The sequence below is a fragment of the Macrobrachium nipponense genome, chromosome 33, assembly GCF_015104395.2.
Source record: "Macrobrachium nipponense isolate FS-2020 chromosome 33, ASM1510439v2, whole genome shotgun sequence".
NCBI classification, from domain to species: Eukaryota; Metazoa; Arthropoda; class Malacostraca; order Decapoda; family Palaemonidae; genus Macrobrachium; species Macrobrachium nipponense.
The window spans coordinates 52804925-52823631 of record NC_087219.1 but is presented as its reverse complement, the minus strand read 5'-3'; the positions used below and the strand labels follow the sequence as shown (position 1 = coordinate 52823631).

The 18707-nt window shown below is 39.7% G+C and overlaps 1 protein-coding gene across 10 annotated transcripts in view; it reads right to left on the bottom strand.

The window, feature by feature from the left end:
• LOC135203194 (oxysterol-binding protein 1-like) overlaps positions 1-18707 on the bottom strand; it is a 355421-nt gene that overhangs the window by 328291 nt on the left and 8423 nt on the right. For 9 of the 10 annotated variants that reach the window (XM_064232920.1, XM_064232919.1, XM_064232925.1 and 6 more), the window contains exon 2: positions 16020-16637. The exons of the other annotated variant lie outside the window; for it this stretch is intronic. In XM_064232920.1, coding sequence (XP_064088990.1) covers positions 16020-16458 — 439 coding nt within the window. In that variant the 5' untranslated portion in view covers positions 16459-16637. The remainder of the gene's footprint in view (positions 1-16019; positions 16638-18707) is intronic. 10 annotated transcript variants of the gene reach the window in all.

Below are 18707 nucleotides of genomic sequence, written 5' to 3'. Positions count from 1 at the left end.
ATGAATGGCAAGAATATGAAAGAAGAAGTTATAGTAGTAGGAATAAAAGAGGTTGCAGTTAAGGGCCGAAGGGACGCTGCAAAAACCTTAAGTAATGCCTACAGTGCACCACGTGAGGTGCACTGACGACACTACCCCCGTACGGGGCAGTAGCTAGAGGAACAATTAGTTGTGTCTGATGACCTGCCATTGGAACCTTTTGCTTATTCAGTGCCGTGACAGAGAAAGACGGACAAAAGAGCTGGGTGCCTAACAGCCTCTTGAAAACGTAAAGGATATACGAATAATTAAACACAAAACCTGGATGGGAATCCCAAAGCTTTACTGAAAACTTCAGCCCGGGTTTGCTGACTCCAAAGAACAGATGCTGGGGTTTTCATTATTCATGTATAAAAAACCGAATAAGCTGGCTATAGAGATTTTCGTAGGCCAATCACTGTTTCCTTTACTTGAAACCCTTCCTTTCCTCATTTTTTTTAATCCATTTTATTATCATTACTATTATTATTATATGCTGGAAGAAGACCTCCAATAATACAGATTCTATTGAAAATAATGGCTATTTCAGGCGCGTTTTATAGAAGTTTCTCTATTCTTCTTATTACTACTAACTTTTCTTCTGAACTAAAAGTGGCTATTAAAACGCCAAGTGAGCGCTTCACATAAAAAAACGTGGTATTTGTACTGCATTTCGTAAAAAATATTCAATATGCAAATACCACGTTTTTTATATGAATCTCCAATTTGGTGTTTTAATAGCCAACTTGAGTAGAGAAGAAGTCAGCAAAAAGAATAAGAGAAACTTCTACACAAAATAAACGCGGCTGAAATACCCATTATCTTCAATAAAACTTGTTTATATAACACTCTGGCTGGATCCCTACATACCCAAAAATAAAACCATCTAGGCCCGCATAATTTTCCATACTGAGCACAGTCAAGTTCAAAAATCAATAAACCTGGAGTTGTTTTCACATGCAGGACCTCGAATACTTGTCGTTTATGTTCTAGTAAATCAATAAACAAATAACAAGCAGAGAGCTGACTTTACTACAAAAACTACGTCATTCGTCGCTAACTTTCTGGATGTTGTATCATGAATACAACCTCTGGATAAACTCTTCTTTGCCTGTTGGAAAATGATAAACCCGTTACAGATAACTAAAAAATTACTTGTTCTTGGCAGTTACATGCACACCTCTTGTTCAGGTCATTTTCTAATATATGCTAACAACAAAATTAATCTACGGTTTTCTAAGTTCTTGATCTAAGCATTCCAGTCCCGGTTAAGTCAAAGCACTTCTCTCAAGCACCTGCATTGACGACCGTCGTTGCTGCCACGCCAATTTATAAAATTCAATTCATCAATCCTCTCCCACAACAACGACCCCAACCTAACCCACGCAGTAAAACATACGCAGAAAGCGAATGCGCGTTCAAGTACCCAAGAAGAACAAGAGAATGTACAAGAGAGGTTAAGGCGCAGCATTCGTTAATTATAATACGACAGTAAAATTAACACCACCCCCTCCCCCTCAAAAGGGGTGGGTGGGGGGGGGTTATGAAGGAGGAAATGTGGGTACAACTCTAAAGGGGAACACCAGGCAGCCAGCCTCTTAAAAAAGGGAGCTTAATATTTGAACCATAAAAAACAGAAGCAGGTATAAAATCCCAAAGCTTGGCAGTAGAGGGAAACAAACCATTCCTGAACCGTGTAAGCCTAAGAAGATCAAAGAGTCCCACAGTTAAATGAGACGAGAGGTGGCATCTATTAAACCGTTTCTCCTAACAGGTTGTGGCTCCCAAGAAAGGACAAGACAACTGTGCATAGAAAATTCTTCGCTTTATTCCTAGCCATCTACTTTCACAAACTCACTCTTGCTCACTTTTATTCTCAACTTTCCCTTCTTCCAAACACTTCTGAACTCTTTCACTTATGCCCGCTGTTCCCCTTCAATATCAATCATCAGTATATATTGTATCGTAAGTAAACACGACCCATTTCACACTCCGTTCGCAACACAATTCCTTATCCAAAAATTTTAGACTTGCCCATACTGCCCTTCATCCAAGAATATATTTAACAAAAAGGGGACAAAGTATACCCTCAACTCACCTAGCTAGTTTTTACTAAAAATAAATAGTTACTCTCCCACCTCCACACTATCTATTACTTAATTTCCATCAAACAAGACCTATCACTCTCAACAACTGCCCACTATACCTTGTATCCCCACCACCCTACATGCTAAAAAGAAAAAAAAGGAAAAAAAGAAAACAAAATTCTTTCGGCAGATAAAACATTACATTTTTAAAATTTGATCCCAATTAAGATTTATTTTGAAAATGTTCATGAATTCACATTTAAATGATGTTCACCCTTTGATCTTTGATGGTTCAACTTGAAGCTTCGCGAGTTATCGCCGTTAGGGCGCCCTACTGGTTGATGATCCTAAGCCTCTGCTAAGTCCGTGTGTAACACACACACAATTTTCCATTTACTTTCAAACTTATAACAACCATTTCATGGTAAACACATGATCCACGCATTCTCATCCTTCCCTACAGCCACTCAGTTCCCCCTCTACCAAACTTAAATTAAAATCCAACCATACCCCTTCCTAGGTGAACTCGGCACAGCTATGACCCTCTAGTGGTCTCCTCAATCACCTTTACTCTCATTCATAGAAATAATTATTCCTCTTAGTCAATAAAACTCCTTTATTAACTCCCCCATCCAGACATACCTTACATAATGGTTGGCCACATATTTACACTTTCAACACTGTATTCCAGCATCTAATCCGTAATCCTAGTACCTCCTGGTGGCAATCCTTTTCCAGCTGCTCCATTACCTATCTACATCACCATCAACATTTGCAAGCATTTGCAAGCCTAACACCATCAAATCTAGTGTCATTTAAGTATGACTCTCTCTTATCTTGCACATTCAACAAATCTTCCAAACACCCACTCCACTGACGCAGAAATGCATTCTCTCCACACTGCATTCTCCATTCGCATCTTTTAGTCTGGAAATCCACTTCTTTCTGCTACATTTATCTCCCTGAAGAGCAACATCTTATTCTTCATGAATTCCATGCTCACTTTCCTTTGTTCCTCAACCCACTCCCCTCTTTCACCCTTTTTTTTTTTTATTACTAAATACCATTATTTCTCCCCACCTTATCCCTCCACCTGTAATCCTGCACACAATACTCACTTCTGACTTTTGAAATTGCACCTCAGTTGCTTTTACATTAAAATAGACTTTCACATCATGCATACGACTTAGGCTCGCCTGCCATTTGGGGCATTTCTTTCCCTAAGGAATCCGCAACCCTTTACTAGGTACTACTCTCATTTGGAATACATTATAAATGAATCCCAACTACTGACGCTTTCTGGGATAAACAGGTTGTACTGCTTTCTACCGACACAGTAGCATCCAACAGCAGGTAGACTGACCAAAACACTGGTTCCCACTGGCCTCAGGAGATTGGCTCACCCTAATTTTGGAAGTATCTGTTCCTCCAAGGGGCTCACAACCCTCTGCTAAGTGTTCCTCTACCTTCAGATATGGTGCTTTGGAACCTCATGACATTGGCACATCCTAGGAAAACAGTGACTTGGAAGTACTGTTTGCAACTGCAAAGGTGGCGGTGTGGATATGTTTATATTAAACAAACACTCACACAAACACCTTCCAAGAAATGAGAGGGATAAATGAGCACCTTCGGGAATCTGCCACTTCACACGTTTTTATTATTATTATTATTGTTACTATTATTCCCGACTTTGTTTCCCTCCAAGCCTGTGTTAGACAACACTAATTAGTTGTTGACAAACGTTCACACCCCCAAAAAATCAATAAAGGCAGAAAAAGATAAAAAAGGACCAAATTGAGTGTCTCATCAATTGCTATAAAAACAACACAATTTCAGTTTCCTTCTTGTCATGCCCTTTGCTCCATGTCATGTCCTGCCTAATGAGATACTCAAGGAGAGGTGAATGTCGAGAGATCCACCATCAAAACACACTGCACACTCCCGTGTACGTGACGAGGTTGCAGAGAGAGAGAGAGAGAGAGAGAGAGAGAGAGAGAGAGAGAGAGAGAGAGAGAGAGGAAATTAAAACTTCGCCCTTTTGCAGAGAGATGAGATAGAGAGAGAGAGATTAAAACTTCGCCCTTTTGCAGAGAGAGAGAGAGAGAGAGAGAGAGAGAGAGAGAGAGAGAGAGAGAGAGAGAGAGAGATTTTGTAACTTATTCTTCCGTTCTCCTTTGGCTGAAAATAAAGAGGCCGAACTATCTAACTTTTGATGGAAATCTAAGGAAATACCCCAATGCAATAATTCGCCATTTAACTGAAATGAGAAAGACGGACTCTCGCATATTAAAACCGACAAAGTTGAACGCATCTAAGGGTATGACATATTGGGTGGAAGCATTTGCAAATGAACTGTCAACAAGTTTGTTGTTTCAAGTTAGGCCAGGTCCTCGAGCCCCCAAATCCTCCCCCCTCCCCCTTTAAAAAGTTTAAGTGAATAATATTTTTCTCTTAAAAGACGACTGTAAAAACAGTTTGGAAACTTGACTGCCAACCCGTTTAAGATAGAGAATGGGTGCGTTTGGAGACAAAGACACCAACAAAGCAACAACCGAACGTAGATTTCGGAAATAACCTTCTCCTTTAAGTCACAATTAGACGACTGGTCGCGTCATATGATCGAGGGCATCGGCACTTGAACATGGGTATCCTATCATTATCAACCACGTGAGTGCGGCCAGTGCTTCATGACTAATCCCAGGAATGCTAGCAATTCGGGGGAATTGCTAATGTGATGGTTACAGTATCAGGCAGAGGCGCAGAGAGAGAGAGAGAGAGAGAGAGAGAGAGAGAGAGAGATGCCGTGAAGGCACGGTAGATTGATTATTTCCTTAACAAAGCCTCCATTACCAGTTCTCGTTTTCAAAAATACCTTACATTATATACATATATATATATTATATATATATATATATATATATATATAGATATATATATATATATATATGCGTGTGTGTGTGTACAGCGTTCCACTAACCCTTCTAACAGAATTATATCAAACTATTCACCAAGGCGTCTCATTTCGCCTTCATAAAAATATTAACTTAAATAACCACATACAACTAGGATTTTGTATTGTAAAAGTGTTGGCTGAAACTAAAATAATAATAATAATAATAATATCTAATAATAATAATAATAATAATAATAATAAATAATAATAATAATAATAATAATATCATCCCAATCGCCCCCAAATAATTACAGTGATAACTAAAAACTAAGACCAGAAGCACAGGCGGTAACATATTTCATTTGTAATTTAAATTCTCACACAGAAGCCTGAAACATTAATACAGATTTAATTTTCAACTCATTAATGCGCTGCCACGAGATGCAATAACTATATCTATATATATATATCTTATATATATATATATATATTAATATTTATTATATATAAATATTATATATATAATATATCTATATATATATATAATAGATTACACATATTTGTGTTGTTCTTTTCTTAATCTTGGTTTCACTATGATAGAGGTCACAGAAAATCACAAACAAGATGGTCTACCAGTTATATTGTCATTTGTATTGTAAGAACTTCTGTAATCATACCCGTCTCCTCCATAAAGGAAATCGGCTCTAATCTATCGCAACACTTTCAGCATATTTAATTTAAGGGAGGGCGAGGGAATGGGCAACTGAATAGACTCTTCACGTCCGATCCTGGAGAAGAAGAAACTCCTCACGTCCGATCCTGGAGAAGAAGAAAAAATCTGGAGGGAACGCAAACGATGGTAACAAAAGAAACTCTTTTTGAGGGAGGTCACCTCGCAAGAATCAAGGAAATAATCCCTAAGTTGGACATTTCAAACAAAGACGCCAGTTTTAAAAACACTGAATTAAAGTAAATAACCTGAAGTGGCTGTCTTCCGAGAGCTCACTCGCCGCAACCCTTATACCCCGTCCATGGAATCTTAATACTTAATATCCTCCAACAGCCTCCCGACTTCCTCTTTCCATTTCAGCGCTTCCTACTCTCTCTCTCTCTCTCTCTCTCTCTCTCTCTCTCTCTCTCTCTCTCTGAACCTTCACCCCAAAGTTGACTGAACCAAATAGAGACAGGAACCTTCCTTCCAACGACACGATTCATTCACCATTCCCACAACCTCCCATCTCCCCCGCCAACCCCCTTCCTGCTCATTCCTGACCCCACCCGGCACCTTGGCATCGCACCGACCCATTCCCGACGATTCCTAGTCACCCTGTCCCTTCCTCGCAAGGGCAATCTCCTGCGGAAGGAAGAGAGTGAATCAAATTTTCTCTTCAATTCTACTGGCATTCGGGGCGGGCTATTGGACGCCCCCAAAAGAAGAAGAGGAGCATGGAAGAGGGCACAGGACCCCAGCCGAGGGGGAGGGGAGCACACAATGCCAGAAAACTTCCGAAGCCGCCTCATTCCCCGCCATTCGTTTCGATACCCGAGGAAGCCTGTCAGAGAGATCCTTGCGAGGTGGTTTCTTTTATTGTCGTGGCCTTCTGTAACAAAATATCACAACATAACTATAAGTACGTGAAAGCCTCAACTGATCCTAGACACCAATTTTTCAGGATTATGACGGCAATGACGATCTCTTCATTTCCCCATTTCCAAATATTTTTCACACTTGCCACCGAAAGCCTTGGAATCCGGTAGGAAATTAATAGAGAGATTTATCTCAACAAAGATCCGAGCCAACACTGGTTAGAACAATGAGGTTATGGTTTGGTCCATTACTTCACAAAAAAATCAAAAAGTTAGATAAAAGACCAATATTTGACAACTTCCGCGTCTCACTTTTATTCCAAGGCTTAAACGCAGCTGAGTGCTTAAAATGATACAAATACAGAGAAATATCGTGTTTTGAAAACCCTGTAAAGCAACGATAAACGTCATAATTTTCATTCACCGGACGACTACCATCCTATGAGGGATGAAAGTGACCTGGACATCCACATATATTGAACGTCTTCAACTTATCCCGTTTGGAACATCAAACTTAAAAGATTGTTTCATTCCTTGTTCAGTATTGTTATTGTGCCCAAATACTCTAACACATATTTACAGAATATTATCAAATCTCTCTCTCTCTCTCTCTCTCTCTCTCTCTCTCTCTCTCTCTCTCTCTCTCTCTTTATACGGGTCGGATTGACCGACAGATTGATTTCCGAAGACCGGCCTTACCGCGGTATCAAAACAATGCAGACAAACGTCAGAGGTCCCGGAATTGGAGGTGAAGGATAAAAGAGGTAATGATGAAAGTTCGATACTTCTCTTACAATATTCCTAGGAGAGAGAGAGAGAGAGAGAGAGAGAGAGAGAGAGAGAGTGAGAGAGAGAGAGAGAGAGAGAGAGGGCAATATATATAATATATATATATATATAGAGCTGGAAACTGTTTCTGAACACAAACATATAATATATATATATATATCTATATATATATATATATATATATATATATATAAATATATATATATATATATATATATATATATATATATAAATATGTTTGTGTTCAGAAACAGTTCCAGCTAGGAAACACATGGCACCATGTGACAACTGCATTACCATTTGCTACAAGAAAACGATACAATCCTTCAAGGTATTGGCGAAATTGTCAACAACAGTACTAAAAAAAGTAAATGCATAAAAACTCCCATGCGTTTAATTCTACTTTGAGAAATTAAATTGCAAACATTTTTCTTTGTGGATCTTTCGGATGTTATCAGGTAAAGTGTGTGACGGCTACAGCCTCTACCTTGACAGATTTGAATTCCCTCCTAATCCCCCTAAAACTGAATGACTGACTTCTTGAAAGACGATCTCGAACGGTGTTCACTTACTGACACGCCTCCAACGTTCTCAAACTCGTCAAGAGTTCAAGCTAAGCGTGAATTCCTATACATACGAAATGGCAAAAGGACCTTTCCTCTCAACAAAGCTGGATGTGGTGTTATGAAAACAAAAGAAGTAAACTTGGAGGCCGGAAATGTCACATCAAAACTCTTGTTGTGAGACGGGAGATCTCGATACCTGGGCAACTTCCCTGTGCACTAGCAATGTTTAGGGTCAGCCATATCAGATTAAGGCATCCCACTTAACAACTTTGTTTGAACGTTATTGAAGTACGCTCACAGTTTACTCACTTGGCACAAGTCATCTACACTTAAATATCCACACAGCCTTGAATCTGTGCATCTAAAAAGAGAGAGCTCCAGTGCGCACAGTACCTTACTTAACGAATGAATAATCTCTCCGTTCTTAGGTATTTTCAAACATCTCATCATTATGTCATTATTTTACTCGAAACTGGGTAAAATGATGACACACAACAACATACTGTTTACCGACAAGGTCGAGGGACTACTAATTTCCCTCTGTTTGTCTGCCTGTGTGACTGTCTGCTATGCTTATTTCGCCATCGCAACTCTAAACGGCTTCAGGCATTTCTGTCAAACCTAGTCCCGGGGAGAGAGAGAGAGAGAGAGAGAGAGAGAGAGAGAGAGAGAAACCATCACGCAATGAAGGATGTTCCGTCTAATGTATCTCTGTCCTTTAGTTATATCAGTTTGATCCTATCTAAATAAAAGGTAAAAAGGAGGCAAAAGACCGCAAATTTTGTAACATGCGTTTTGGGAAAAAAATGTCACATTCACCTTCACAAAAGCACAATGGTGACTTTTTACAAGTCTCCATCATAGGAATACTTGTATGCAATTATTATCACTTGTTTATTACTGACAAGAATCAGTATTTCGTCAGCTCTCTTTGTGTTTTAACGTAAAATAACAATCATTAAATCAAACTGCATTGCCAGCAATAATACAGGGAGAGTATGAATAAAAATACATGTCTGTGTGTGTGAGAGAGAGAGAGAGAGAGAGAGAGAGAGAGAGAGAGAGAGAGAGAGAGAGAGAGAGAGAGAGAGAGAGAGAAAAAAATTTCTAAACATCAGATGTAATATTCGATTTAAGAAAATTTTTTACACAAAAGAAAACCTCGATTCTTTGTTACTAATTACAGTAAACACTATGGTGCAAAAGGGATCCTTTACAAAAAGAAACGTTTTCTCTGACAACAGCCAAGGAATAGTGAAAATGACCTTCTTGAGCTCCGCTGGGATGAAACGTTTCTTTATTTCACCTACTCTATTAATCCTGCTTAATATTACCGCTCCGAGGAGATATAACTGGTCCAGTTCCTATATTTCACCTACTGAATGCCATCTATACAAGTAGAAGGACGACTGTATATTGTTAAGGAAATACCACGTAGATTACAAGAAATAAAAGGTTAAAAATGCATTCCAGCCTTACATAAAATAACTGAAGATCAATACAAGTTACTATCATACTTCCACATTACTGCTTAGCACCTGTAGCAATTTTTCTAAATTCTTGACGAAGTGAAACAAAAATATTAGCATATGAACTACAACGTCAAAACACTTCGTAAAGGGCCATAACAGATACTACATTTCCAAGAGAATAACTCAAATATTTCACTGCTGGCTCTTTTGTTTACCGAGGGCCGCACTATTTTGGGGAATCATCCTCCAAGATTTTACCAGCCATTAACCCAGCGTCTCATAACAGCCACGTTGAGGGGCAGCAGCAGGAAAATATTACGAGAGCAAAATAATATTCATTCCTGTGCAGCTCCCGAACCTTCGCCTTGTCGTTTTGGATTTTTTTTCTCTTTTTTTGACGATTTTTCATTAGTTTTGTTGGTTTTACTCATGATATTTTCTAAAAATTGATTCTTGCAGTTGATCATATCCTTTAAATGAATTTTGACCGTAAAACAAGGCCATTCAAGCAGAGAAGGAAGATACGTCCGCTCAAAAGAAGGTATTGCATGATACTTCCTCAATGTCCATGCTTCCAAACCGCTGATGAAGGCAGCCTAAGTCTTCACAATGCAAGACTTCACCAGACCCAACGCTGTTTAATTCCCCAGATCGGAAGACCAGCATATTCTTTTGTTCCCAACTCAATGTTACAATTACTCTGCTCGGTTACAATCCCTGTGACTGTTCCTCTCCCACTAACGGTTACTGACGTTCGTTGTAGCATAATCTAAGATGGTGTTCTAGCAATATGAATGGAACATTTTTAAGCAAATACTCTCTCTCTCTCTCTCTCTCTCTCTCTCTCTCTCTCTCTCTCTCTCTCTCTCTCTCTCTCTGAGGATATTTATAAAGAAGGACCCCCCGACTTCCGTATAATATTCAAAGCCTGCCGGCCACATTCCCTTGTAACGGCCGACATAATGTCTTGAAGTTCTCGTTTTCCTAATATTTATGGATGAGCTTTCCTTGATACCTTTAAATCCCCAAAATGATAGAAGAAACCTACACCCGAATAACGTGAGGTTGTTCGAGGTCAATGTCAAACAGCTACGCTACCAGTTATATTCGGAAAAAAAAAAAAAAAAAAAAAAAAAAAAAAAAAAAAAAAAAAAAAAAAAAAAAAAAAAAAAGGGGGGGGGGGGGGGTGGGGGGGGGGGGGGGGGAGGGGGGAATTTATTAATTGGGTGCAAGCAGTACCTAGGAATCTCTACAGTCCACCATTATTATTATTATTATTATTATTATTTTTTTTTTTTTTTTTTTTTTTTGCTCTATCACAGTCCTCCAATTCGACTGGGTGGTATTTATAGTGTGGGGTTCCGGGTTGCATCCTGCCTCCTTAGGAGTCCATCACTTTTCTTACTATGTGTGCCATTTCTAGGATCACACTCTTCTGCATGAGACCTGGAGCTACTTCAGCCTCTAGCTTTTCTAGATTCCTTTTCAAGGATCTTGGGATCGTGCCTAGTGCTCCTATGATTATGGGTACGATTTCCACTGGCATATCCCATATCCTTCTTATTTCTATTTTCAGATCTTGATACTTATCCATTTTTTCCCTCTCTTTCTCTTCAACTCTGGTGTCCCATGGTATTGCGACATCAATGAGTGATACTTTCTTCTTGACTTTGTCAATCAACGTCACGTCTGGTCTATTTGCACGTATCACCCTATCCGTTCTGATACCATAGTCCCAGAGGATCTTTGCCTGATCGTTTTCTATCACTCCCTCAGGTTGGTGCTCGTACCACTTATTACTGCAAGGTAGCTGATGTTTCTTGCACAGGCTCCAGTGGAGGGCTTTTGCCACTGAATCATGCCTCTTTTTGTACTGGTTCTGTGCAAGTGCCGGCATTCACTTGCTATGTGGTTTATGGTTTCATTTTTCGTATTGCACTTCCTACATATGGGAGAGATGTTATTTCCGTCTATCGTACTTTGAATATATCTGGTTCTTAGGGCCTGATCTTGTGCCGCTGTTATCATTCCTTCAGTTTCCTTCTTTAGCTCTCCCCTCTGTAGCCATTGCCAATTGTCATCGCTGGCTAGTTCTTTAGTTTGTCTCATGTATTGTCCGTGCATTGGTTTGTTGTGCCAGTCCTCTGTTCTTTCTGTCTTTCTCCTGTCTCTGTATATTTCTGGGTCTTCGTCTACTTTTATTAGTCCTTCTTCCCATGCACTCTTTAGCCACTCGTCTTCACTGGTTTTCAGATATTGCCCCAGTGCTCTGTTTTCAATGTTGACGCAGTCCTCTATACTTTAGTAGTCCTCTCCCTCCTTCCTTTCGTGTTATGTATAGTCTGTCCGTATTTGCTCTTGGGTGTAGTGCTTTGGAACTAATAATAATAATAATAATAATTATTATTATTATTATTATTATTATTATTATTATTATTATTATTATTATTATTCAGAAGATGAAACCTCTTCATATGGAACATGCCCACAGGGGCCACTGACCTGAAATTCAAGCTTCCAAAGAATATGGTGTTCATTACGAAGAAGTAAGAAGAAGTAAAGGTAAATACAGAAAAAAAGAAACCTCCCACATTTTAAAAAATAAAAAAAATAAGTGAATAAATATACAAATAAATAATGATTTATTAAAATGCAAGAAGAATAGTATTAAGGTAGTAATGTATTGCATTATCGCATGAACTTCTGAAGTTCCAACTTTCCAACATTTTCGGGGAGGCTGTTCTCTTCCACAGTCCAACGGTGTGAGGAATAAAGGACCTCCGGAACTGAGAAGTTCGACAGCGAAGCACACTGACGGCATATTGATGCTGCTGTTCAGCGAATCTCGTTGCTCTCGGCAGATAAAGAGGATCTGGGGTCAATTGTGAATGTGAAAGATCTCTGGTGAAATATAACTTATGAAAAAGTGACAAGCAAGAGACCATCCGTCTATGGTATAAGTCATATCTACTACTATTAGGAAAACACAAACCTACCACCACGAACCACTCTATCCAAAAGAGATAAATCTCTGGCAGAAGCAGACATCCACGCCGGAGAACAGTATTCCAGTAGAGGAAGTACAAATGCCCAAAGGTTGCATTGATTTTATCAGTTATAAATATATGAGGCCTTACGAACGGTTGTGACATTAATTGCATACATATTCAGATACAATTTTTTAGGGGGGACATGTCACATGGGGGCCAATTCTTGAGAGGTGGATGTTCAAGCTCTCAGTTTGAAGGCAGATCTAGGGAACTTCAAATTTCTATTCCAAATATATTTTTACGTGAAGCAAATATACAAATTAATTCATGGGTGAATTTACCTCTATTCTAATGCAATTATATATTATCATCTTCACTTTGCTCCATTACTCTTTTGGTGACTTCAGTAAAAACAGGTTTATAAAATCACAAGAGGTCTGTGTGTGTGTCTATGTGGTCAACCACTTGAAAATATGGAAGCGATTCCTTCATTACGTATTCTGTAAGAATTATTTTTCCTTCAAATTACCTAAAAAACCATTCGCTAACACATGACTGGATGAAAATACCTGTTACTTTGCAAAACGTGCATAAGGAACGAGCCAAGCCTCCAGCAACAGAATACAATAACAAAATATTAGAACAGAGCAGAATGTCTATTCATGAAATTAGTGGTCATGAATAATCCAACCACCAAAAAAAAGGATGTCTTACTCAAATCCAATCATTTCGCCTACCTTCGTATGCATGACAAGTGCTCTACAATCGCACAAGAATGCCTCTCATACAACGAAGCAATTACCCACACACACACACACACACACACACACACACATTTTCATGCTTCAGCGCCGTCACATGTGGGTGGGTGGGTGGAGGCAAAGAGCGTTTGCGTGCAGGCGTGCGCGCATAAGCAGCAGCTTGCCCTTGGGGGTTCGGCAGGAGGGTTCGGTGAGAGAGAGAGAGCGAGAGAGAGAGCGAGAGCAGGAGAGTGTGCCTGTGAGGGAGGTTGTCCTAGACTTAAAGGGGAAGTCCCATCCCAAAGCCCATCGCTTACTCGCTCCAACCAACAGCAAAACCGAAATGGAATAACCAACCGAATAAGGCTTTCAACCAACTGGCCTCTTGTGTGGCCAGCAACGAGCAACAATTTCAAAATGACAGCCAGTATTTACCTGGGAAAATCAGTTCAATTTTTACCTGGTTCTTCAACAATCTTCCCTCCTCTGGTTAGCGAAATGCTTTATTCACAGATCGATTCCTTCGTTTATTTTCATCTCGTAATAACACCCTTCTCTCTCTCTCTCTCTCTCTCTCTCTCTCTCTCTCTCTCTCTCTCTCTCTCGTTCTCTCTTCTCCCTTATCTCTCTCTCTCTCTCTCTCTCTCTCTCTCTCTGTATGACCCCTACCTAACACAACATTCCTATCCTCTTTCTAGGTCATATGATATGGCAGCTTGCCAATTCCATTCAAAAAATATCCGAGGGATAAGAATTTATTACACTTCCGCGTATATTTTCCGCTCTCTCTCTCTCTCTCTCTCTCTCGTGCACATCATATTCCCTACCTGAACTGTTTCACGTGAAATACACTGAAATTGAAGTTATAATAGAAAAGTACACTTGTCAGTCAAGCGAATATTTTTCTAGACAAAAAATGGATAGCTTCAGAAAAAAAAATGGTAATTGTTCAGTCTCTTAATTCTTTCACATACCTCCAGAACAGCCAACAAAAGTAATAATAAAAAAAATCACACAAGAGTCCTAATAATGATATAAAGGAAAACTGTCACTTTCCTTTCTTCCTGAAATAAGAAGACAATAATTAACTAAGTACATTCCATACGACTGAGGTCCTATACTTTCACCAACAAGTCATTTCTTGTGAAAGTACAAGAGATAACCTAAGACAATCAACGGCCACGTTCATTCTACGTTCAACTGCCGAATGAAGGACGGCCCCCCTGCGCAGAAACCCCAAGCAGCGTGTCCGTCTAGCAACCCTAGCTGCTACCATGGGCACCTTCGCTTGCTGGACATTAACGCGCCATGTTCGAACACTACTCAAGCCTTCCAATTGGCACCCATTTTCTTGCCTTTCAACCGATCCTTCCTCACGCAAAAGGATACATCTTTTTGTCAATCTGTTGTCCTCCATTTTCAGAGGCAAAACCACCTCAAATCTCCCTCCATGCTTCCTCCTAGTGGAAAGAGTTCATTTTTACAACTGCTGCCTCCCATTCCCATATTTTCTCACCTTTCAAATCACTCTTACTCCACCTTCTACTAATTTTTGTTTATTTGTTTCTGCATTCACATTCCAATTTCATAAAGGAGAGCTGGCCTATCACATTCCAATTTCATAAAGGAGAGCTGGCCTATCACATTCCAATTTTATAAAGGAGAGCTGGCCTAACAACACTTTCATATATTCCAACTGTTGCTTCAATGAACACACCACTTCTATTCTGACCTTCCTCCAACTGCGCTGACTTTAAAATATCAATAAGAATCACCTTTAAAAAATCAATGATATCCTTTGTCATGAAAATGTTCAAACTTTCACAAGTCTTGGCTGCTTCTCTTTACCATCACCAATCAATGCTGGATTATCCGGACTGGAAAGGATAGGCCTTGCGATCCAAAAAAAATGCATAAGTGACCACGACAAAGGTCAAGAGTTCAGTGTTGTGGTTTCAAAACACTGCTGACGAACTTCGATGCAGGTGTACAGAGCAGTCAACGTAGCTGAGCCTTTCTGCACAGGTTCTCCCATGACTTAACAGTTAAGAGTGAGAATGTCACAATAATTACGTTGTTTTTCAGGGGCCATCACCATTAGAGATAACGGCTCAGAGTGAAAAATATATCTAAATATAAAGAAAACTAATGAAGCACAAAATTACTCTATATGACAAAAAAAAGTTTAATCCTCTATAAACCATAACGGATTGCTGAGCTAACAAAATTATACGATGAATACAATAATGACAATTTACTTATCAACACAGCAAATCCTTTACTCCTTTTACTTAACTTCCGTGGCATAACCTTTAATACAAAATCATCGAGGTCAACAAAATAAACAAAATAGTATAAATAAATAGATTCACATCACCGGTGCATCTGATGTCTAGGCCAGTCCCTTACGGCGCTCCTGATTGGCTGTTGATAAGCCAATCACGGGGCTGGAAACTTCGGTCTCTCTCAAGAGTTCACATAGGCAGGGTGTATGTTCCACCTCTCCTGAGGAGTACGTCTTTCTAGAGCATCCCTCAGGATGCTTTATATGAACTCTCGGGAGAGACTGAGAGTTTCCAGCCCTGTCATTGGCTTATCAACAGCCAATCAGGAGCGTCGTAAGGGACGGGCCTAGACATCAAATGCACAGGTGATGTGAATCTACTATAGTTCCTCTCATTCGTCCAACATGACGTCATACCTGACTAGGCTAATCCATTTCTTTGTAAAGAAATGCATCCTAAAAAAATATTAAGATTGATAAAGCAAAAGAGGGAGGACGCTGCTGTGAATACACAATCTTGTCTACGAAACGGGACACCTCCAAGAGACAAAGATCTCAAGATTTAAAAAAACTGGAGACATCATTCTTACCTGATGGCAAACCGGTCGCCTGCAGGCCGTCAAACTCCGGACGTTTACAGCAGAAAAAAAACCGCAGGGTATCCTCCAAGAGCCAAGAGGAACATGACGGACTGCGGTAAGGGGTCACTCTGTCGGGAGGTCCGTCTTCCTCATTCGTCATCTCCCTTGTTCCTGAAGGGCTGCCCTTGGCCTCTTCAGCCTGACCTTGGCAAGGGGGCGGCCCGTTGCCCTTCGATTCTGCCCCACTTGCTTTTTCGTTTCCATTGTCATCAACGCCAGGGCTGGAAGACTGGACGCCCAAGCTGGAGCCTCGCACTTTGGCGTTCTTTTTGAGGACAGCCAGAGACACGGGGAAGTCATAGTCGACGCTGCTTCTCCTGCCCCCGCGACAAGCGTCCAAAGACCACAGCCTGAACATCCAGCCAAAAGATGGCGCCGTTCTAAGCATTCGTCGTGGATCGCGGCAGCAGAACACATCTATCTCACTTTTTAGTCTCTCCGGGCCACAGCCACATTTATCGTCTGTGATTCGCTTCTCGGCCAGAATTGCCCCATCATGGGGACATACAATAAACTCCTTCCGCCCTCCCGGCTACAAAAATCTCCAGTGTCAATCATCGCATTTTCCTTTTTTGCACCATAAAAAGATTGGTCAATGAGGGTTTGATCTCAACTGATCTGACATGCTTTTCATATATAAAAGACATATTTTCCAATAACATAAAATGTATATTTATTTTTATGTAGCTCATACAATTAGTAAAAGACGGAGAACTACCATTTCAATTCCCAAATTTTCCCCGATTAATAATTCAAGCACTGAATGGAAGTTTGGTAGTAAGTAACAATGGCTTTCCGAGTCATTGCTCAGGAATAAAAACAACCCCATTTAAGCATATGCCACTATGCCCCAATTTTGGAGAGAGAGAGAGAGAGAGAGAAAAACATAATACGCACATTCGCTTGAAAGCGGTGTCACAGAGCTGTATCGCAAACTTGCCGCCAACCTTTCTAACAGGTATTCAGGTATTTTTCACTTCCACAAACTAACTGTGAATGTTAACTCAACTTTATGTTTGCAACGAAATCATTCATGTTCGTTTCTATGCAGTACCTGTATAAAGAACTTCGGTGGTGTAGAGCGAGTGAACTTAAAAACAAATATTGACTACTTGATCCAAGTTTGGTGGCAAGATGCCATAAAGTGCAAAAAAACAATTTTCCCCTTTTTTTTGCCATGGCAAAAGGGTTGTGATTAATTAGCGCTACACTCAAATAAGCCCGCAATTATTCTGTTTCTATTACTGTACCATAACAATCAACCTTCAGAGATAAGACGCACTGTTAGATGGTGGGTTGCCAGGGCACGATAATGAAACTTTAGGTCACTGGCAGAGGCTTTATCAACCTTTACAAAATAATCTAACAATCCATTATTCCTTCTATGACTTCGTTTTCAAAAGGGAACGCCTAAAGCAAGTAGGTTACAGGATTTTAGAGCCAAAGCCACATCTACCTATCAAATGTCCAGTAAGTCTGAACTGATAAACATATCTATGAAAATTATATTATATCTATGAATATTACAATGTTAACATGTCTATGAAATTGAAAAAAGAAACCCACGAGATTATTGAGTATAACTTGTTCACTTTATATTTTATAACACTCGAGTACTTTCAGGTCCCATCTGTGGCCCTTTCTCAAGACTGGTGCCATAATCGAGTGAATTCCAAACTGAGTTTGTGTGAAATCCTGGAATTGGTCTTCCATTTTGTAATGGAGATTCCCATGGATAAAACTGTTACGGTCACTGGTAAATCATCAAGCACAGTCACAGACTGGTTCAACAAGTGCCGAGAAGTGTGCAGTAAAATTGTATCATGCAGTTTTGGGGGTCAAATGAAAGGCACTCATGAAATGCCTATTCAAATCGACGAGTCCAGATTTGCAGGCCGTAGAAAATATAATCGAGGACCAAATGTTAGCTGGTGACCCTGGACTTCTCTCCGAAGACGGTGATGCCGAAGTTGAAAATAAGAAGAGTCATGGTGCAAGAATTGATGGACCTTGGGTCTTTGGGTTGGAACAAGTTGCAGACTGCCCTACGGTACTATTCTATATGGAGCGACGAGATAAAGACACGTTGTTGATACCGATAATACAAAGCGAATGCCAAACAGGTTCAGTCATTCATTCGGATGAATGGCCTGCTTACAGTGATTTGAATGCCATTGGTTTTATTCACAAAACTGTTAATCATCAAAATAATTATGTTGATCCCAGATCAGGTGCCCATACTCAAGGAATATATAGATATACTAAAAAAAAAAGAGAGAGAGAGAGAGAGAGAGAGAGAGAGAGAGAGAGAGAGAGAGAGAGAGAGAGAGAGAGAGAGAGAGAGAGAGAGAGAGAGAGGCATTCCCGCAGCATTGTTATAGTCACACCGTGACCATTTTTATTGGAAGGTTTGGCGGCAATATTCTCATAATATATTTCTATCGTTTGTACAAGATGTAAGACCCGTATATAGAGAATGATTTGAGATTAATTATTCATTATTTCAATAATTTTAGTTGCATGTTTGAATAAAAATTTCAATAATGCAAGTTCATTATTCATTATTGGTTTTCAACTATTTGAATTGAAATGATAAAAATTTTAACAATGCAACTTCTTTTTTTAATCTGGTAGAAT